The sequence below is a fragment of the Orbicella faveolata genome, unplaced genomic scaffold, assembly GCF_042242905.1.
Source record: "Orbicella faveolata isolate gen_17 unplaced genomic scaffold, um_ofav_v1 contig_3, whole genome shotgun sequence".
In the NCBI taxonomy this organism is placed as follows: Eukaryota; Metazoa; Cnidaria; class Anthozoa; order Scleractinia; family Merulinidae; genus Orbicella; species Orbicella faveolata.
The window spans coordinates 16,357,801-16,380,405 of NW_028301558.1; the positions used below are offsets into that span (position 1 = coordinate 16,357,801).

The window sequence follows — 22,605 nt, forward strand, 5'->3', positions numbered from 1 at the left end:
ATTAGTTATTTTATGTTCATTAGAGACAAGCTTTATGGAAGGAATATTTCAGTAAATTAGATCTCTAACAAGAGAGGCCCTGTTTGGTCACAAGAACGCTATTCCTACCCAACTACCTGAAACATAGACGAGAAAAATTTCACAGTTGCATTTTCTTTTGCCACATTTATTTATTTATTTATTTAGTTTACAAATAGCAGAACTAGTAGAAAGCAAGTAATACATTTAGTAACACGGTACTTGTTTTGACATGAACCTTTTTTTGCCAGTTTTTACATATATAAACAAAGAGAGTCTCATTTTATACACTGTTATGTTGTATTACAAACTTGAAAGGAATATAAATTTTGAGTCTTATAATTAAGCGAAATGAATTATTTCTAGCAAAAAAGTATTTTTCATAAAAGTACACATGCAGCAAAGTTAATCTGTCAAGTCTTTATACCGCAGCTAGCTTTAATTTGTTCAGTTTCGATTTGGCAATATATTTCGCAGTATGTCCATGATAGCGTGTCGAATGTGCCTCATTTTCCAGCAGTAAACTACAGGATTAAGAGATGAATTAAAAAGCATCAGGCTCCCTAAGTAAAGCGATAGACCATTTAAAGCGTTACTTGGTGCAACGAATTTACCAACAACAGAGGTGCAATACTCTGGCAAACAACAAACCAAAAACGCAAGATAAACGTAGAAAGTACTGATGGTAGATTTTTTTTGCCTCACAAAATTTGCCATTTTGCCATTCACTTCTTCTTGTTGTACTTGCAGAGCTTGAATTTGATTTGTGTGGCGTCGTGCAGTGAAATATATTCTGCAATATACAAGTGTGGTACACACGAAGCAAATGCCGAATATAATTGCGAAAACTGTGTCAGCAACATGTCCAACATCCTTCGCGATTCGCAAAGCGATTATTAATGGGAAAAATGTGCTCAACACCCATATTGAGATCACCACAGCAACAACACGCTTGTGAGTTACAAACTCCTGATATCTGAGGTGAAGATGTATAGCCAAGAATCTGTCGACACTTATGGCCACAACACTAAAGAACGACGCATTAACAAACAAAGGAGCGATGATGTGAAGCGAAGTGATGGTGAAATAAGTAGGATTGGCCATCCAAGCGATATGCAAAGGTTGAACCAGTAAACCAACACCAAGATCAGAAACAGCAAGACTCAGGAGCAATGTTTTTAAAGGCTTTGGTAACGACGAAGTTTTTCTCATGGCATGGATTGTTAAAATGTTCAATGCGATGGCTGTGTAGGACGAGAAAGCGTTGAACATACAATTAACGATGTACGAGTAGTAGAGCGGGTCTTTAGCTTCTCTCATTGTATAGCCTGCACCTCAAGAAAGAGCACTGAACGATGTTACATTGAACATGTACCGAGTTGTGCACGAGAAAGTTTGATGTTTAGTAAAGCTGGTTTAAAATGTTTTACTCTGATTGCTTCCTGTCTACGAATGATGAATACGTCTACCAATGAAGCTACCATCTGGTTTTAGGTTGAAATGAATCTCCAAAAATTGACATTATTAAATGTTGATAATTCAGTTTTTGTTTATTTTCTCATTAGCACAGCTTGAAAAACGAAAGTAACGAGCGAAAAATTAAATAGTGGGGTTTGTTTTTGACGTTCAAATGACAAAAAGTTGAGACTCTTATTTCTCGGTTTACATAAAAATGAGAGTTCGAAAAAAAAGTGATGAATTTAGGCTGTAATTTGCATAACAAGGAAATCGCTTTCCCAAAAAGGGTTCATTATTAACCGAGATTTATTTTGTAGAACCTTATTTGAGTCTCATTGCTCCTTAATGAACAACTTCACAGAAAAAAAGTTGTACAAAAAAATAGAAGTAGCTTTTTAGTACACTCCTCACGAATTTTCCAGCACGTTAACTTCGGAAAAAAGTTATATTGTTGCACTCGAACCTTGATATAAAACTCTTACTGCAACGCAAACTATACGTACATAAATCTACACTCATGAGCTATTAGCTGATAAAATATATTTTTCATCCTCAAGCTGTGTGTTTACAAGTGAGGTAGAAATCCGCTGTAATCGATATCTCGAACCGATTATAAAATATCAACTACTTGCATCATTGACAATTATCGTTCGATGCAGTTTTTCATCCTTTTCATTGGCCAAGAGCTCACTACGTCGCTTGCAAATAACTGAGGACAAATAATGATCTGCTCGTGCGTAGTTTTTTAAATATGAAACAAAAACAACAACAACAACAACAACAACAACAACAGCAACAACAAAACAACAAAAAAAATAGTGATCAAAGGAAAACAATTATTGAACACGGTTATCGCAAAATATCGTGATTTGTCAGTGTCTCGTACATCAATTATTAGCCTCACCTGCTGAGGTAACCAACCACAGCGCATGATTTCGCACGCTTGCCCGCTCGTTTTCAGAGTGAAACCTCCGTTTTCAAATTCCTCCGGAGTAGTGTGGTCGGGACCTCAAAATATCTAAAATTCTCTGAAAATACTTTAATCTGAAATGAGTCTGTTTAATATTCGAGAAACAATTAATGATTGTCAACCTAAACATGTCATATTTAGCATTAAAGGAGAAATCATCCTTGTTTTACATAATTTAAATTGCTATAAATAAAACCACGCTGAGTTGATATACGTTTTGTCTTTTGTCGCTTTCCCCGGGAGTGAACTCACTGTTTTCAGATTCCATTGATCGTGTGAACCATACTAAAAAAATTTCATTGTTCCACTATCGATGCAATTTGGGATAATTCATCTACTTTTGATCAATCAGAAACGAGTGTTTCTGAGCAGCAATTTTCTGAGAATATCGAGAATCGAAAGACACTCACGAAAAATCGATTTTTTTTCTTTTATCCTGCCAAAACAGCCCCTTGGGTGGACGTATTTGAGCAAAAATACATGTAGTTTAAAGTTACGATTTATTTTAAGGATGATATTGAGTCCGTACTGCACAGTTTCAGCGCCCAAATGTTTATAAACATTATAAATCTCACTCGATGGAATGCGAATCGATGTTATTCGTTACGAACCACATACCTTATCTTTAAGGCCTTTCAAATTCTTTTTCCAACAGCTTCATTGATTTTTACAGCTGCGAAGTTGTCTCATTGAGTGATATGAGAAAGAACGAAGGATAAAGGTTCGACCACTTCGCATCCATAATAGCGGTTGATTTGAAACTTTGAATTTCCTCATGAAAGTAGTTGCGAAATGTTTCCATTTTGTGATGCTTAAATGAGACAAAACAAAAAATGCAAAGAAACTCTCAAGAGTGCGCAGTACGGACTGGAAATCATCTTTAAGGGAGAAATTTTAAACAGTTTAAAAGTCAGATATCCGCTTTGAAAGTTCGAATTCTCACCTTTGTTTGAAAAAATACAGCCAGAGCACTAGCTTAAAGCGATCATATAAAAACGAAACTTAGATACATTAGATGTGTTTTACCTCATCAGCCAGCTCCAATAAACGAACTGTTATTGGACTGTAACGACAATCTTCGACAAAATAAATGGAACATCTGGACCACCCCTCCCGCCATTTCAATGATACCAAAATGGCGCGTTTTTGCTCCTTCGCGCATTCCTCATTGCTCGGGGGGCGGGGTGGAGGGATGGGGGATAATTGTTCCGTTTTATTCTGTCCAAGATTGTAGCTTGCAACTGAGGGTTCGTTTCTTTAAGAAAATCCAAGATTGGATTCTTGAATCCGAAAGAATCCGAAAACGGATTTTGCGTTTCTTTACTAAACAGATCAATCCAAGATCTCTCGGATCATGGTGCGTCAAAGGAACCGAAGAATCCATCACTACCTCCACCACGGATTTAAAAATCCAATCTTGGATTTTCTTAAAGAAACGCATCCTGAGGCTCTCTTTTTAATATTCCCCCGCATAAGCGTCCATTGCAAGCTAGTTCCAGTCCAATACCGAGAATAGGAATATGGTCTATTACCTCCGACAATCCATTTTAAAGCGATAGAGGAAATTCAGGGGGAGTTTTCACTGTTCTGGCCGCGGTTGTTCGAAGGCTGAATGAAGCTATCCACCGGATAAATCGCTATCCAGTGGATAAGTGTTAACAAAACAAACCACGCTTTCCACTGGATAGTGATTTATCCGGTGGATAGCGTTATCCACCTTTTGGACAACCCCGGCCAGATGCAGACTGCGTGCAGTCTCTCTTTTGCTCGTTACTTCCCGATGATTTTGGAGAGAAAGAGAGACGGCTCGCAGTCTGATCACGTGGTCGACAAGGTAACAAAAAGTGTCCAAGTAAAGAATGAGGTGCAATAGGTTTATTTCATGAATATACATTGACAGGTGGACACGCTAGTTATTCCATCACAGTTTTACTTGAGGAATGCATAACTTTCAAATACTATCTACAATCTATACAATCTATTTCTACCTGCAACGCTAAATAGTTACGTACCTATATACTTAATTACGTCTAAAACGTGAAAAATTAGTAAAATACGTTTGTACATCATTTCTCCTTTAAAAGTAGTTGCGGTGTTTTGGCCTCTACTTTATGCGGAGCGCGCGTCGTAGCGGCGAGGGCGAAATCGCGCGGCGAAGCCGCGAGACGAGAAAGTGCTCTCAAGGTGGGGCCTTTATAATGAATCATTGAGTATTCTGACTAGTTTTTGTTACCTTTTGTTGTGTGCTGTATTATGTTAAAAAAAAAAAACTTTATATTTCAAGAATAAGAACCTGTATTGAGGTGAAGGGCGCTTAACTGGGAAATTTTAGCCAAACAGGTTCTTAAATGTCAGGTTCTTATAGGCGGGTTTTTACTGTAAAGTTATTCATAAAATGCTGAGTAATATGCGACCCACCAGGACGAGTCAGAGTACAAAGGAAGAGTGAAAAATATAAAAATTCTTCAGTTTAAAGAGTCTAACAAGACAGCTTCACCAAATCCAGATTATGCCTCATCGTACGCGGTAACAGTTAGATTTGTGCTCGTTTAGTGTGTTACATACACTTTGCTGCGTGGAACGGGATTATAAAATGTAAAAGAATATTAAAAAAGTGAATATATTTGAGGGTTACAATGGTCGAATCCCTCGCTTGCTCAAAAACCTCACTTCAATGCAGCGAACAACAGCAGCGACAGTAGCGCCATTCCCCCGCTGCCAATTGCAGCCATCAGTCCAGGTGCCGAGCTCTTGTCCTCTTCATCGTCAGGCTCGTCTCTTACTTCGCAGTTGACACAATCGGTGCAGACACGGCAGACTCCCTGATCTTTAAGAGAGTCCACAGCATACAGGGCATCGGCACGATTCTCTGAAACAAAGGACAAAAACACGATCAGTAAGTTAAACGGGAAACGTCAAAAATGAAACATTTTGCCAATTAGTGTTCCCGCAAGTTATAAAGGATAACTTAAATTTTGACCAAACATATTACGAGTGGGAAGCTCTACCCCCAATATTTACCACTGACTTGGATGATGTAAGGCTTTAAATGCTCTATTTTGCAAATCTTCGAGAAACAACCCATTAAGTTTTGCCCAACGAGAAAAGCAGGATCCCTACGACAACTACCAATTCGCTATATGAGATGCGTCTGCAGGGAATCATAGTTGTATTCAGCATCTAGGACTGGATATTTGTTTTAATGAAAACAACTACTATGATTCCCTGCAGGCGCATCTCATGAAGGGAACTGGTCATTGCACTTCACACAGTCGTTTTTCGTGTCACTCCAGATTTTCACGTGACATTATCGATTCCAGGCTGACTTTTCAGAGCCAACAAACAAATTATCACTAGTTCCGTCTAGCTGCAGCATTTTCCAGACCTTTTCAGCCTCCGGAAAATGCTACAGCAATTAATGCCGAGTCAGCATAGTTTACCTGGTTCGTAGTAACTGTAAACAGACGCCGAGGAAGGCTGAGGTTTGCCTACGTCATACGCACGTTGAAACGTCACTGTGACGCAGACCATTTCAGATGCTGGGATCTGAAAACCACAGAGATCTTTCGTCAATGACACCCTCTGGGCGGCAAAGAGGAGATGGCGAGGGGAAGTGGATTCAGAAATTATAAGAACCAACGCATTTTCAAATCTGCTACCATTTTACAGAACATTGACTAGGCAAGGTTGACTTTCACAAAATGGTTCTACATAGCTTGAAAAACGGTTACCCAAGACGGGAGCAATAGTTTTCGTCGACAGTCTTCTTACCCGGGCCCGGATTTGTAATTAAACTATAACAGGATACCCTCCCCCACCCCCAAGGGATTTTCTTGCGTTTGCTCAATAGCAGTTAACTGGTACCCAATTGTTCAGTGGATGCACAAGGCTAAACAGCGGATAAATCTCCGTAAAACGTATACGGTTGTTGGATATAAAATTACCTCATCAAAGTAGAAAAGCACTTTGCGATCTGGGGACTCCACACGCTTGAGCTTCAGAGATGAATCTGACATGATCTGATTGAGGAGAAAATAAGTGGAATCGATTAACATCAGACTTTTGCCTGACATGTCACCAGTCACGCAAACAGAACGACTACTACATATTTATTTTCAGGCGACAAAATAAATCAGAGTAAATTTAATTTTTTGCTCATAGTTACCTTGTCGACTGTGTCCCAGTCCAGTTCGAATCCGGAGGGTATCCCGACATCCATTACGGCCATGCCCGAGTTCTGGTTTCCGTCAGTCCACTGCGAGCAGGCTTTGACCTCTATCTCATACTCAGTTTCCCGGATGACTTCCAACAGGAAATCGAATGAACTGTCCTCAGGGGCTTTGTCCACGTTGTAGGTGACACCGATCTGGAGTGAAATAATAAATCAAACGATACCTTAAACAGTCGGGTCTTAAGGATGGCACACTATTGCCAAACAGCAGCTGTTATTGTGTAGGGCTAGGGGCAGTGTTTCTGTTGTTTGTTCTATTGTCCCCTCAAAGGGTATCAAGCCATTCATTGTGAGACCTTACGAGAACTGCTACCCGACACTTGCCAAATGGCCTAGAGTGGAGGGCTAGCGCGACTTCCACACTAACGGGGATTTATGTAGGCTCGATTTCCGCCGCTCTCTCGTGTCCGGTCTACGTTCCTCCCCTTCGGAGGAGGAGCGTGGGCTCCTTTCCCGAACAGCGGCTGGTAATCGAGCCTAGGGCTTATGTGGCCTTGGGAAGAGAGCATAGATAAAAGATCTTGGCGGTAAGCCACAGACTGAAAACTCGGAGAAAAATATAGCTTAGTTAAACAACGAGTGATGGCCTGGGCCGAGAGTAGCCGCGCGTGAGCTTTTGGGACTATTTGGAGAGGCGCAATGAACAAATTTCGCACAACTCTGCGAGGATCGCTAAATGCGATGCTCATTTCACTTTTTATCACATGTCGAATGTCAACTCACGGCCTTGTAATTAATTAAACCTGAGTTCGCCACCGTTCCTTCCCGTGTGATTCGCAAATAATCCCATAGGCACCCGAGCGGATACTGACGGCCTAGACTATCACTCCTTTTCCAAATGAGCTATTTAGAAAACAACAATCAACTCCCGTACCCTTTCGGCTACACGAGCAAATTTGGGATGTTTCATATTTGGTCTCTACACTAGATGCTAATAGTAGTTGGGACGTTCGACTGTGTAAACGTCTAATTTCTTCAGGTATGTTTTACCTTACCTGTAACATTCCTATCCCACGCCCGTTTGCCGTTACATCCAGGGAACCAGCCACATTTGGTATCTGTTAACAAACAAAAAGCATGTTGATACCAAAATATTCGAGTACTGACAAGTACTGAGTAACAACATTAGAAGGTAAAGGAGAGAGAGAGAGAGAGTTGCTAATCTCCCATACGGGCCTTTACCTTATCCCTAGGGAAATCCCGCGTGAGTTATTTTCAGTTAACTTCCGTTTTCGGAAATCCCAGGAGGATCTAAAAGTAGCTAATCCTGTGACGCGCATTCGTTCACGTGGACAACTCAAGCGGCTTTGCAAGAATTTTCATCTTCCACGAAAAAATCCACGCGACGCGCGTGTAACAGTATCCGCGGGGGGACTGGATACCGTCTATAAATAATTTGAGTGAGATTAGCTTGGATCCAATGGGCGATTGCCTGTCTTGCACTTTATACTCTCTTGTAGTTACTCAATACTCAAACTTATTAATCAAAATCCGATTTCCGCATTTCACAGAAACTCTGGAGAGTGTTTTCAAATGACAAACACTTTTGCGTGCGAAGGTTTAACATTTGAATGACACACAGTAGGATTTTATCCACAGATCAAAACGTCAGAGCCACCTTGCAGAGCGTTCTAAAATGTACCACATGACTGTAGTGCTCAATAGCTCTTATTTGAATGGTCACACACTAGGGTTTTGTTCACAGATCATAAAGTTAGAGCAATTTTAAAGAGCGTAGTAAACAGTACCACATGAAAATCACTGCATAATACCTTTCATTTGAATGGTCACACACACTACCAGTTTGATACACTAGTGGTTGATTCAACGTTGGACTGTAAGAGCGAAAGGGTAAAAAATGCTCATCAAACTGGGAGAAATCAGTTATTACCTCCACTAACTGCAGCACCATGGAGTTTTGTTGATTGACAGTTACTGTTTTTCTGAAGTTTGGATCCACACTGGACATCAGCTGAACAGTGAAGTCAATATCCGGGGTATAAATCAGCTCGGCGAACTCCGAGAGGGCCTGGAGGCCAATCACGGTATCCTGAGAAATTAGAATATGCATTGATCACAAACTGCAACCAATTTTTATACAGAGAAAATGACCAAGACCACAAGTGCCAATATAGAGAAATGTAAATAAGAAGCACACTCCTGAAAACCTGTGATCAAAGACAATTGCAGAAAGCAAGGTCTCTGCGCAAGGGTGGGAAATCATGTAAACGATGATAGGCGCGGCAAAACATGGAATCAGTGAGTTGCAAGGGAAGCGACTAGCTGGCGCAGGAAAACATGTTACCAATGGCAACCGAGGAAAACTGGTAACCAGTCAAAAACGCGGGAAAACGTGTGGCAGGAGGTCAGCTGGGGATAACATGTTATGGATGGAGACGCCGACGAATCAGATTACCAATGGAAGAGCGGGAAACTTAGGGCAACTGCATGGTCAGAAGCGCGCGAAAACATTTTAACCTAGTGACAACCACGGGAAAGCACGTAGCAAGTGGCATGAACTAAAATAGTCGACAATCTTTTCGATTTCTGTCTTTACTGACTTAATGATCCAAAAATCACAAGCAAACAAAATTACTCAGGAACAAATATCTGAAAAGCCCGTTATATAATCGACAATACCTGAGTCGAAGAGTAACCTCCCAGTGAGTTTCTCTGCTGCGATAACCAGCGTGATATTGCCAACCCAACACTGATGTCCTTGTTAAGCGAGAAAGCCAACAGAGCATAGGCAGTGATTTCAATATCAGCGGAGCGCGGCCGGTAATATGGCCGCCACCAGGGATTGTCGTTCGGTTTGCTAACTTCTTGCTTTTCTTGCCAGTACATCAGACCATCTGAAACGTTGAGTAGAATACCAAGAAAAATGTAACTCTGATAACGCAACCCATGCGAAACAAGTGACAGAAAGATGATTAAAGTTGATAAAAATGATGTTTGTTGAGAGCGGCCAGCTCAAACCTGCATATAGAACAATACCAGTAACTAACGCTAAAACGACAATTCTTTTCCCAAATGCTTCTCAGCAAGTCACTAAATTCATTTAAAGCATGCCAAAGAAAAACAGCCAATAAGAAAACAAGAGGGCAGTTGCACACTCGACGGTATTACACTCAACCTTCCCATCGTGCGCTGCGGGTATGTCGCATCGATGGCGTTGGTCACTTTATTGTCTAGGGGGAGGTATAAGTACTTATGCAACGCTTTCGAGTGGGTATACCTTGGAATATCCAACGACTCGGAGTCACATATTTTCTCGGGATTATTTAATACTCTGTTCTAAAATACTCTCATTCCGTTAGCCTCACCTTTTTCAGTTGCCAATTTACGCAGTTCAGCAAGGGCTTTCACTTTCTTCGCACTTCCAACCAATGACAAAGCGTAGGCAGTGATAGCTAATGTGTAAGCGTCTTTCATGTCACTTGACATCGCATCAACCTTGTTTGCCAGGAAATTTACGGCGCCATTCTTGGCATTAATAACGGCCTACAATGCAAAAGATTTGACCATGTAAAAAAAGAGAAAGAACGCGCTGCTTTCGCTGTACAGTTGCTGCGCAGCGACGCTTCCGTTGCGTGAGATGACCGACCACGCATGAACCTTTATTACCGTTTCTTTCAGTTTTAGAGCACTTTCCTGCCACATTAGCCTGCTGTCGCTTCTCCCCGCTCAAATTTTTTCGATGGAGACAAGCGACAGCCGGAAATACGTCTGCGTTCGCAGGCTACTGCCACGCCAGCTGCCCTCCATTTGTTAATTAATATATCACAGCACGAATTTGGTTATGTTAAAAAATAAATAAATAAATAAATAGGCTATTTATGCATCGCTGCGAAAAGAAAATTTATTGCCTGTGACACATTCCCTCCTTCTTCTTCGCCTAGTTTCGCCCCCTCTCACCCCACTCTCCAGTTCTGTCACAGCTTACCTGAGACTTAGAGTTCGCTTCTGCCAAAGCGATGAGTACAAACGCAGTGAGAGAAATCACGCCTTTCTGACCACCCTGAAAAACCAAAACAGTCAAATAGAAGGTTACTTCACCGACAAAAGTGTACAAACTTCCATTGCCATGGCCAGTTTCCGTATGAAGGACTAATTCAATGCACATCAACAAAATAAAGCCTGTGGAGCGAACATGAGACATGAAAATAAATACATCCTTTCTATCGGGTGAATTAAAGTAAGGGACGAAAGGGTATATTCAATTTCTTTAACAGCCAGGAGAGATATTGTTCCTGAAATTTGTGGTAAATGTAACATAACATTTACCTTCATTAACTTCTTAAATTCATGATCTACTTAAATAAGTGAAGCTATAGTACAATACGGGAAGGAGATTGTGACAACTCCTATAACCAATGGAGGAGAAACTCGCCACAGTAAGAAACGTACCTTGAGCACACTGCTATGAACTGCGCCAACTTTTCGGAAGGATCCATCTCTGTCTGTATGACGGGCCATCCATTCAAGACTGTCTTCTAATAACTTGTCGTCTATGTATTCAGGGATAAACGCACGCGCTTGTGCAAATGATTTTGTAACAAATGCAGTCAGCCTGTCAACAGACAAGAAACGTAACCACACTAAGAAGGTAGAAGACTTCAAAGTGGACGAACAACCCAGAAACATTTTTACAACGTTATCCCTGTTTTAGATTTGCCAGTCTCAACTTTGGCGCTGTGTGTCCCCGAAAAACGCAGTTGAGTTCTTACCATGTGCTTCCTGACGGATCGCGTTCACCAAAAGCGCTGTAAGAACCATCCTTGTGTCTGTAAGTCTGTTCCCTTTGATATCCTGTGAAGGGATTAAGATAGTCCTTGAGAAAACAAAGCAAAACAACCTAGGGTGGCAGCCACATATTCAAACAACCCCGACTTGTCACTGATATTCTACAAAGGTGCCTACACTACTTTTGAAGGCGATTAGCTATACAGAATTCTACCCCGCGCAGAATGACCGAGAATGGAATAATTTTCGTATTAACCTCACACTACGCAGTCTAAAGGTGTTTCATTCACTGGCCCTTTCCCAACTTCACAGGACGGCACGACTATCACCAGCCTTGAAGGAAGAAAGACAATCGTGGAGGGAAACAAAGTTGACAGTAAGAAAGACAATCGTGGAGGCAAACAAAGTTGACAGCAGGGACAAAAATGATGGCTTTTTCACCAACGGTTCAACTCGAAAAAGCGTCCCTGTTGCTCACATTGGCGGGTGCCTGTTCGTTTCCGAACTCATAGGAGACAATACGAGCCTTAGAATCATGGAGAAACTTCTTATCACTGACCTGATATCATGTAATTTTTGGCTTTACTTTGGAGTTTTTGTGTCAGCTGGTTAACAGTCTTCAAGTATTTCATGACGTAGATGTTGGGAGCGAAGTTTACCATGTTCTGCTCCCCGCAGCCATAAGGCATGCGCACTAGGTGATCCAGATTGTTTATGGACGAACCAAGAATGTCACCTAGATAGCAAGACAAAAGTATCCAACACAACTAACTAGGCTGTGGTGAAAACGTTACGTGGTGAGCGATGGTTAAAGGAGTTCAGTCACGGTATTTTGAGTTATTAAAAGCTGGATCATTCGATAATGCAATTCAAGAGTTTTCATTGGCTTAGCCGTTATGGTATATGAGCCATTATACTATGCTCTACAAATATGGTAAGCGCGCATCTTGTTTGGAACGTTTTCATCTTTATTTTACTTTAGTTTTCAATATTTTAAGGGCGTTTTTGACAAAACAGTTATTCCACTCAGGCTTATTCATGAGATGATTAAAGCCAACAAGGCGCTACGCACCTCGTTGGCTATCTACCATCTCATATCCAACGCGCGTTCGTGGAATCATTTGTTAGTTATTTGGTCACGTACAAACTTTAAATTGAAGGAAACCTGAAAATAATAGCTCACTAAGATAGAACAAGACTAAAGAGATCATAACAAACCATAAAGAAACAAGGTTGGTTAAGGATTGACACGGATCACAAACGACGAATTTGAAACATTTAGGTTAAACTTTTCAAGATGCGCAAATCGTAACACAGTTCCTGTAAGTTTGTTCATGAGTATGCCAGAACTTTTGAACGAGTCACAGATCGTCTAACATCTGCAAAAATACGATTCGTAAAAGCAATCCATGGATTGAGCTCAAGAATGCTTCTGCATTAACGAGAATAAACTGAAATCAAACCTACCCATGATAGAAACCGTCGCTCTCGCAGATCCCTTGACAGTGTTCGGCGGTACACTGAGGTCCAGCGTACGTGACAGGCGTGACGCTGCAATAGAGTCACGTAACGGTTAGTCACAGTAACAACTGACCAAGAGTCATGGCTAGTTCAGTGACTAGATTAGCCAAGGTTGTAGAACAAAAAGCATATAGCTAAGTTCTGGCTCATCAGGTAAACTGCAGAAAGTTTCTTTTCATTTCTAGCTAATCATCTACGTTTTACCTTTAGACACAATGGTGTTGTAACCATACGCCCCATACAAGACTTTCGTCAAGTTTCAGTTATTTACAAACACGATCTGCATAAGCCGAAGTAGCGTTTACAAGTACTAATTCTATTCATTGATCATCACAGGGATAGGAACGGTTTGGCGACTTGGACAGCCAACGAAAAGCACACGACAGCACCCATCGGTGCTGAAACAAGAACCGCCTCCACTACGACCTTAACAACGATTTCTGGGGTTAGAGAACAAGACCTTAGTGCGCCTAGGAAGGGTAGCAAGGCCGTAGCTTGTAACAGGCAAACCGAGGCACGTGCCTCAGTCATTTTTATCTTTTTTCTCTTGTTTATAGTCATCGTAAACACCCTAAACTATCTAGGAAGAGAATTTAACTATGCACATTGCCCCAGCCATAATTTTTTCATGGACATTACCTCAGTCATACAGATAGTAACACATAATGTGCTATGGGAAAAGAAACAAGTCAGTGGAAACGTTAGAAAGAGCCAGGCAAAGCCATTTTCTTGCTAGTTCGATTTGTCCACCGCCCGCCCTTAATGAAACCTCTGCAATGCACGAAAATCGACACTGAAATTGGATAAGGTACAGACAAAAGCCAGAAATATTTTTACTCACTTGAATTAAGATCCAACAACATACTGATGGAGTATTCCTGTGGCACTCCCTCCGCCTGGAAAATAAAATACAATAAATACAATTTTGTAAGTATCTTAAATTTTAGGACACAAGATCGTGACAAAATTTCCTTTCCAACAACAACAAAAACATAAATAACTTAACGTTAACCGATAGCGTGACCGCAATGGTGAACTCAACCAATCACATCGTGAACTGAGCAAAAACACAAGACCGCTGGCGAGCAAAACATTGTTCTTAAACCGGAACCTCCTTTACATCCGCACCCGTCATCATTGCTAATAGATTTCACAATCTTTTTTCTTTATGGACTTTCTAAATGACAATGCCAAATGTTTCAAAAGTTGCAGTGACTGTTTACGCAGCGAATATCAGTGTCCATCTTATTTATGCAAAAAAACCCACTCCATCCCAACTTCTCAATATTTACCTCCACCAGCAATTTTCGTCTAACAGCGTCTGCGTTGGTCTTGGACTGAGCCCGCACTTCAATTGGCACGAGGCCTAACTTTCTAGGAACCACTGGAAAAGACACAGCTTTGCCTTCACCGGCTTTCACGGTCACCTCGACTTTGAGGTCCATCGCTTTGTCCACGTAATCCTTGTTTAGGGAAGTCTCGCCTCTGAGGCCGAGTGTGTTGACTTCGTCGATGATGGCCCAGTCCTGAGAGCCTTTCAGTGTTATAGTTACCTGAGTCAGGAAGAAACAAGATAGCTTGCTTATTGACAGAATGATTTCACAGAGCCTCGACTGGCTTTGAAGCCTGGTCCACCGTTCGCTTTTAAAGTCCTGGACAAACAGACTCCCAAGTGGACGGAAGTTGAAAACTTGGGTCTACTCGCGACTCCGTTCGGCCAGGCCTTGCGTGCCCTCGCGTTGACTTGCGATGCCTTGCGCTCACTTTGGTCGAGATCAAATTTGCACGCAAGTCGACGCAAGTTTTTCACCGTCTGACCACCCATCCCAAGTCAACGCAAGTTGAGTGACGTCCAGTCGCTGTTATAGCAACCTGTTAGCCGATGAAATACAGGATTTTGGCCACGCGGGGAAAAGCGCGTAGCCTTGGAATGTTTTTCTTTTGCGACTTGCATGTACTTGCGTGGAAACATGGCCACCCAACGCAAATCTCCACTCAGGTTCAACTTGCAGCTTCTTGCGACTACTTGCGAGTCCATTTGGCCAGGGCTTTAAATAGTTTGTAGTTTGTGAACTGTGGACCAACTGTCGGAACACAACTATCGGTATATGTTCACTTACCAGTTGCGGCTCCGGCTCGTAATTGAAGACTGTCACTTGAAGAGCGACCTCTTCACCACGAACAACAGAGTAAGGAAGATTGAGTGACACAAAGAACGACTGGAACACTTGCACCTGAAGGCCAGCAAAATCACAGATTTATAATTGAGATCGATTTTTAGAACTAATTTTAAAGACTTAAAAGGTTGACTTATAAAACGGAAAGGACGACATTTGGCAGAGAAGGTAGCATGGTAAAAGGACCCTTATTGCAAATGAGGAGGGTTGTAACTGTGGCACTTTCGGAAACGTCCCTGACTGTGAGAGGAAGTAAATTTCTGAGTTGCAAGAACACTCGATTTAGCCGTAAGGAGGAATGAAGGGGTAGAGCTATAAAGCATATGGAGTGGAGGGTATGGAAAGCTAGGGGTATGAGAAAATGTCTTCTTACGTCGGTATCAATAACTTTTTTCTCGTGTTTATTTCCCTGTTGGAAACTTTGTTATTTGAAACACTATCTGCGATTTGAGTATTTGGAACAGTGAGTCAGTAATAAGTCCAAAACAAAGCAAACGAAAGTACAAACAAAAAATTAAGGGTTCTTGTTATTTCTAGCCTACGCGGTGTATTTGACAGCTACCCCACAGTCCAACTGTTAACACACGCCAGACAAATGGTACCTGAGGTTTAAGTTCTCCAACACCCAGTCCTGTGGAGTTTGACACAGCAAAAGCACTAGCTACCCAAGTGGTCAGTGTATCAGGGACGGCCCTCTGAAATTCAACATCACCTGTCGAACTAAGAACAAACTATACATTTCAGCGTCGTAACTAAAAGGCTTGCACACTTAACGCCTGATGTAAAGATCGTAATTAACAATTAAAAGACCCTAAGAATAGACAAAAAAATATACAATAAAATATTAAATACGACTAATAATTTAAACCTACAAATTAAATAAAACACCTCATTGCAACGACAAAACAAATTCTGTTCTACAGGACGCTGGGTCACTTCTCTGGTACCACCCCGCCAGGATTGAAACTCTACAAATACGCTTGTCCGAGGGATTAAGTTCGAGTCCCTCCAACCTCCTCCCCTTTCCTACTTTAAAGAACCCGTGTCATGACAATGCGACTTTGATTGACACTATAAGGTCCACTGCAAGGTTTTTTAACCAGCATGAATTGAACGACTCAGCGCCACGCCGATACACTGTCAGTAATTATTTGGCGTTTTTCCTGCAGCAATAACATAACTTTTGTCTTTAGACACCTCATTGTCCCCCCTTTGATCCTTTGAACAAGCCGCTTCGAAAACTTTACCTCGAGAACGTCAAACGCCTTTCCGATCTGTGCACAAAACTATTAAATATGGTGTACAAAATCTCTACAAACGAACAATCATCTCGTCAAAACCGTTACTATAACCTCCTCAGTTCTCATGAGATCGATGGAAAAGGACCAACCTCGAACCCCGAGTCTTCCTTCCCCTTGACCAGCGGTCAGGAAGCGAGCGATTCTGGAACGTTCTGATTTCCATTGTTTTTAGAACCAATCAAAGGCGAGCTTGGAACAGAATTCTCGAGAGTCACTCGTTTCGTCAAGCTTGCGCAGTAAGGAACGAAGACTCAAGGAACAAGATTGGAAAAGGGTTATCCCCAAATATAGGAATTACGATGGGCTGTTTTATATCAAGCGTTAGCTGTACTGGCAAACCTACCTGGCATCGTATTCTAACCAGATCCATGTTTCAGGAAATAAACTTCTGACACGCTTTACCTCGGCAAGTTTTGGGACTCCACCGCCTCCGTTCGACATCAATTGGTCATCTCCGTCTTCTAGTGAAAAACAACCAATAAAACCATTAATGTCACGTAAATCAAGTCCTAACTAAAAATGCTTTCCACCACATCTGTCACGAAATCCGATAGAAAACCGAGCAATTTCTGTTTTTTTGTGGACAAAAATCTGGTACCAGAATAATTTTAAGTATTTTACCGTCCTTTTTACATTTTCTTAAAGCTAAAGATATAAATAGTTGCCTGAAATAACACCGAAAACAATTTCCCATGGGAACGAGAGAAAATAAATTTCAAAGTTCGAGCAACTGTGCAAACGCAGGCAAAAGTTCATCATCAGCTTCATTTCACCAGTACTTTCACGTGTTTCGTACAAAGTTCAACATTTGTTTTCAACATTTGGTGTGGCTAAAAATGATTTTTTTTTTGAGAAGATATTTGAAACAGTCGTACAGAAGTTTTCAATACGATGTAAATAATCTTGGAACTAGGTTTTTGTCCACTTGTTACTCGAACTTCTGGTGGATTCCGTCTTAATTCTTTGAACAATACTGTTGACGGTAAACTGACGTTAGTATTTTGTGGATGGTCAAGCGGGCACTATTTCTTAATTACCACGTAAATTTGCATTAACGGTCTGGTTCGTATCCTTACAATTGCCCTGCGTTAGACAACTCCTGGCTAAAGGAAACCTAGTCGGCAAAAACCACCTTTTGCTGAATTGTCATGGCTGAGCTCTGTGAGGTGGGCGAGGCTGTAGAAAATGGAAAGGGACTGCTGTTGCCTCATGTCCCGCAGGGTCGGACAAGAAGAGGATTCAGTTAGTAACACTTGAATCACTTTTTGAGATTGGAAAATCGAATCTGGCCTGTCTGTCATTAGAGGTATTTTCCTCTGCGTGATAGAATCTAAAATGATCCGGAAATGAACACACAAACTTCTTTTCTTATATAATCCAAACGTCAAAGGCCTTATGCGAAGTCTGAGTTGTATGACTTGGGAGGATCCACCAAATTAAAAAAAAAAAACCTTTTTGCAGTTTAGGCAGTCGAAAGCATGTGTTTTAGTTGTAAAATATTTTTAGTCAAAGAACGTTTTAATTTTACTATTAAGTCCTGATGGGACCCAACATGAAGATGAAATTAAAGTATTATAAATGACACCCGTTGCCAAATAAACAGTGACAATGTACATGCCTCGTTAGCCTTCATACATTCATTTAACCTCACCAAAAGACGCCGATTCCATGACTGTCTTTCGCAGATAACTACGCGCATATCCTCCTGGCAAATTGTAGTTAGTTATCACAATGAGACCAGAGTTCTGTCAAATAATAATGAGCGAAAAAAAGAGAGTAAAATCACCCTTGAGATTGATAAGAGGATCGATCCTTAACAAGATCCTAGGCACGACGACGACGACGGCAACGAGAACGTCACCAAACAATAGCTGTGCACGTGCGTTATAAATCTTTGTACATTTCTTTGCCGTCCTCTGCAAAACGACAACGGGAATTGACCAAGTTCTGCTAGTCTGAGGAACGCGAACGACGGCGGTTAATTTTCCGTGTTTTCATTTGGAATTGTACGCTATCATTGCATATTTAGCCTGAGCACGCTTTTGAAGCCATTGGCGCACTGAACAGATCTAAATAATCGAGAATTTTCGCTGCTAAAATATAAATTCATTTTTGACTAGGCGTCGTCCTCGGCGTCGCCGTCGTCGTTGCTTAAAGGAGCTCAGTCACGGTGTTTTGTCTTTTTTTTGGCCACGAACTAAATCTCCTTTAATGGAAGGAAACCTGAAAATAATAGTTTAATAAGATAGGAAAACATCAAAGTGATAATAATAAACCATGAAGGACCAAGGATGTTCAAGGATGGCGAAGATTGACACGGATTACAAACGACGAATTTGAAAAACTGAGGCTAAACTTTTCAAAATGCGCCAACTGTGACTGAGCTCCTTTAAGCTCCCTACTTCTCAGGGAGGAACGTAGAACACGGCGGAAATCGAGCTTAGTTCGATCCTCGACAATCCTAAATGAAATCAGACCTGATTATGGTCTCTGGTGTAATTAACAGTTGGGTCATAAATTGTTTCAGTAGAATTATGACTAAAATTTCTCCAAACGATGATTTTTAATATTTCTCAACGCGTAAGTAGTAATATTTTAACTTCCCACTTTGCGCGCAGTCTGAATCTTCATTTGAAACTTACAGCTGTGTACGACAGTTCGTCAGTTCGTTGAGCAAAGTTTCAGGTTTTTACGTCGAGTTAACGCTGCGTGTCCCTCTTGTAGTCATCTCGGAAATTGAATTATCAAGTAAGTTCTAAATATTTCCCCGAAACTTTGTAGAAACGAGAAAACGTCGCCATTCTGTAAACAAACCGCAGCAACTGTACACTTATATTTATTACAATAACTAGATTATGAGCTCGAGATTTCTATGAGGTGATAGCTGATGAGACCGAAGGCCGAATTAACTATACCCTCATAGAAATCAAGAGCGAATAATCTAATTGTTTTACAGAATTCTAACTGAATTTCTTTCAAATAACGATTTCCGGTCATGTATATATGACTGGAATTTGATTTATAAAGGAAATGTGTTCCGTTGCACCAAGTGAGCGACTCCGAAAGGCCTAAAAATCACTCAAGGGATGAAAAAAGTAGAAGAGTACTTCTCAAACTCATTAATAATTCATCAAGTTTAAACAAAGGAAATCATCCCATGACGGTGTTTGGATATCTGATCTTAATCAGCTGAGAGTTTTACGATTTTCTTTCTCCGTTTTTTTTCTCCATTTTCTCCTTAATTTAAGTTTTGATTGAGAAGTTATATCAAACACTCAAGACAGTGTTTGACCACATTTCCAAACACCTTGAAGTTCATCAAAAATACTCCGCTACGCGTCGTATTTTGAACTCTCTTCTCGGTGTTTGGAAATGTGGTCAAACACGGTCTTTCGTGTCTGATACATTACGTAAAAGACTGGCATTCCTCTGAATTTTTATCCTGATTAACGTACTTCCATTACCTCAAAGATGTCAGCCGCATTGCCTCCTGTAGTTGGAAAAGGCATAATTGAACGGCGACTCCGCTGAAAGCCCCACTCCCAAAATGGGTACCACACTTCAGCAGAATCGTAACTTTGAAGGTCTCCGAGTACCTGTAAAAATCAACATTATGTCTAGAATTATGGAGAAAAAGAACAACCACACTTAAGGGCTCATTTTTGCAAAATTATGCGTAACTGTAACATGTTTTAGTTTATTGTTTTTGTAGCCTTTTCCCGGGTCTCTTGCCGCTGCATTAGATGAGGAATACGTTTCCACAAGTATTTTGGCCAGATCTTAAGGGTGTTTTTGTTCAGTGGTTTTTGGTATCTGGCGTAGGACAGGTTCTAATTGTTATCAGTTGGAACCAATAGTTGTAATTTGCAAGGATACAGATTATCTCACAAGACGGAATTACGAATACATAGTCTACATCAGATGACTGACTGACGCATCCTCAATAAACTATTCACATTAAATGTCCCGAGTCAGTGTAGTCAGAATTGAGGGTAAAGTCTGGAATGTAGCAGATTACCTTGGTGACAGAGAGATCAGTATCTTCTTTCATCAGAAGCACACTCTTATCAACTGCGCGGAAGGCCATAAACGACCCTGGTGCCGCTTTGCCTTTGATGGTCACGGTGTCGCCAGGAGAGACTGTATTTTTGTTGTTGGTGTCAATGGTCAATGAGACCTGAAAAAAAATTTACTACGGTAAGACTGTGTATACCGTAACGCCTTCCTCAATGACTCAGTCCTATAAAAGACCAGGGCCACAGCCAAAAGAGATATGACTGAGGTAATGTTATTTGTTTGTTTCTTTATTTATTTGCGAGAAGTGTGTTTTACTTTCCCCCTTTGAAAACAACAACAACAACAACAACAACAACAACAACTGCCTCGCAAAGTGGAGGTTGGGTGCCTGAGACAACCAGGAGCTTCCACTATTGGCAGCCAGCTCGTAGATGGAGACCCCTCCCATGGCTGGCAAATCCTGGCAACCCGTTGCAGCCATGAGCCCCCACGCAGGAAAGAGAAAACAAGTACCCGTCACATAGATAAAACAGTGGAAAGAGAAGGGAGGGACAGGGGAGGTGAAACAACCTCTGAGCACGGTTCACGCGGTTGAAACTCAGATGCTCGAGGAAAGCGCTGACAATTTAAAACTACTTGAATGCCTTGTGGCCCAAGAACACGTGGAATCCTGGCGCACGCGCAGATCTAAACGCTGCTGACCGTAAAGGCAAGACTTGCACTCCTTGTTATTAACTCCATTAAATTGCAATTACATAACTGCAAGAACAGAAATGACCGAGGCAAGTGCCTCGGTTTGCCGGTTACCTGCTATGGCCATGAAGACACATCTATGATTTAACGTGTTTAATTTCATATATATTATTGGCTTTTCCGATGCGCTTACTCTGTCACCTACAGTTGTACGTAACGTGAACTACAAACTACTTGAAGATCCTTACTTGATTTTGAAAAGGGTCGTCTATTTTAACATTCAGAGTGTCCACCACAATCTCGCCATCTTTCTTCATGCAGTAGACCAGTAGGCGTGCAGTAGGAGCCATGCCTGGTTTGGATTGGATATTAAATGAAGTCTTGGTGGAACCGGGTGATACAACAGGCGTACCTGTTTCTACTGCCATTCCACGTGCCAACACCTAATTGCACAAACAAACAAAAAAACAAACAAACGAACAAAGCACTCAGTACTAATTTTTGACATTCCTCAGCCATTGTTGGTTTTTTCAAAGCTTGGCCAATTCAAAGCCATGTACATTTGGCTAAGATGAACAACAGTGGCACCCTGATTAAAAAGTCTTGTTAGCCTTGCCACCTAGATTTGAACACCTGATCTCTGACTTTGCAGTCCATCTTCATCTCCACTAGGCCATGCAAGCAGTCATTGCACATTTCCTCAAATGTTGGTGTAATAAGTTATTGCTACCAAATCCCCCTTCCCCTTTGACACAAATTAACCTACATTCTAGGTTCAAATCATTCTGACCTAAGGAACAAATTGTCAGGTACATGCAAACAGCAACTTTTGCAGTTACGTTACACACATGTATGTGCTGAGCTGGGTAATTTTGCGATGGAATATGATCTCACCCAGTGGAAAAGAAAAACTTATATGAGAAGAGAAGAGTATTGTACTGTGACACAGGTATATTCTGGGAAAGAATTCTGAGTTTTCCAGTTAATACCATGTACATGTACCAGGTTTGATATCTCATTAGCAGAAATGAGCAAAAGCCTCCTATGATGTCTTTGCAGCCTCATATTTTGATATCTCATTTATCTTGACTGCTTCATGCTACAAAATTAAGTGACAGTTTCATTAGGACTACATGGTTGGTGAATAGGTCTACCAAATGTTGTGCCTTTTGTGACTTATGCATTCAGCTCAGACTGGAATGGCTCTATCTAAAACAATGAGCATACCATGTATTTTAACTCTGAGAGTGTGAAAGTGGCTTCCACATCCAAAGCAATGTTCTCACCAGCCTAAAATAAGAGATACCTATATCAGTTTGAAATAAAAAATATTAATCCCATTCAGCCCATCCACCTGTCTGTCCATCTGTCAGTCCATCATTACGTCAGAGCATCAGTGAGTCTGTCAGTTGGTCAAGTTATTCAGTAATTCATTTAGTCACTCAGTCAGCCCATCCATCTGTCTGTCTTTTT

The 22,605-nt window shown here is 41.1% G+C and overlaps 2 protein-coding genes across 3 annotated transcripts in view; both read right to left on the reverse strand.

Annotated features, from left to right (window-relative positions):
* Positions 1-12: 12 nt before the first annotated feature.
* On the reverse strand, positions 13-3,125 carry LOC149106660 (alpha-1B adrenergic receptor-like). Its single transcript, XM_089298056.1, has one exon. The coding sequence runs from the start codon at positions 1,336-1,338 to the stop codon at positions 466-468; it is 873 nt and encodes a 290-aa protein (XP_089154182.1). The 5' UTR covers positions 1,339-3,125; the 3' UTR covers positions 13-465.
* Positions 3,126-4,306: 1,181 nt separating this feature from the next.
* Positions 4,307-22,605, reverse strand: part of LOC110060687 (CD109 antigen-like) — a 28,484-nt gene continuing 10,185 nt past the window's right edge. Inside the window, exons 16-38 of one of the 2 annotated variants that reach the window (XM_089298053.1) lie at positions 22,360-22,422; positions 21,381-21,575; positions 20,441-20,599; positions 19,887-20,018; positions 18,074-18,167; positions 16,766-16,880; positions 15,724-15,841; positions 15,065-15,178; positions 14,237-14,497; positions 13,786-13,840; positions 12,891-12,974; positions 11,983-12,159; positions 11,408-11,489; positions 11,088-11,250; positions 10,624-10,698; positions 10,004-10,181; positions 9,318-9,532; positions 8,569-8,727; positions 7,673-7,735; positions 6,612-6,812; positions 6,391-6,465; positions 5,887-5,992; positions 4,307-5,315 (exon numbers count right to left, since the gene is read on the reverse strand). In XM_089298053.1, coding sequence (XP_089154179.1) covers positions 5,113-5,315; positions 5,887-5,992; positions 6,391-6,465; positions 6,612-6,812; positions 7,673-7,735; positions 8,569-8,727; positions 9,318-9,532; positions 10,004-10,181; positions 10,624-10,698; positions 11,088-11,250; positions 11,408-11,489; positions 11,983-12,159; positions 12,891-12,974; positions 13,786-13,840; positions 14,237-14,497; positions 15,065-15,178; positions 15,724-15,841; positions 16,766-16,880; positions 18,074-18,167; positions 19,887-20,018; positions 20,441-20,599; positions 21,381-21,575; positions 22,360-22,422 — 3,087 coding nt within the window. In that variant the 3' untranslated portion in view covers positions 4,307-5,112. Of the gene's footprint in view, positions 5,316-5,886; positions 5,993-6,390; positions 6,466-6,611; positions 6,813-7,672; positions 7,736-8,568; positions 8,728-9,317; positions 9,533-10,003; positions 10,182-10,623; positions 10,699-11,087; positions 11,251-11,407; positions 11,490-11,982; positions 12,160-12,890; positions 12,975-13,785; positions 13,841-14,236; positions 14,498-15,064; positions 15,179-15,723; positions 15,842-16,765; positions 16,884-18,073; positions 18,168-19,886; positions 20,019-20,440; positions 20,600-21,380; positions 21,576-22,359; positions 22,423-22,605 lie in introns of both variants that reach the window. The other variant, XM_089298052.1, reaches the window with a different exon arrangement.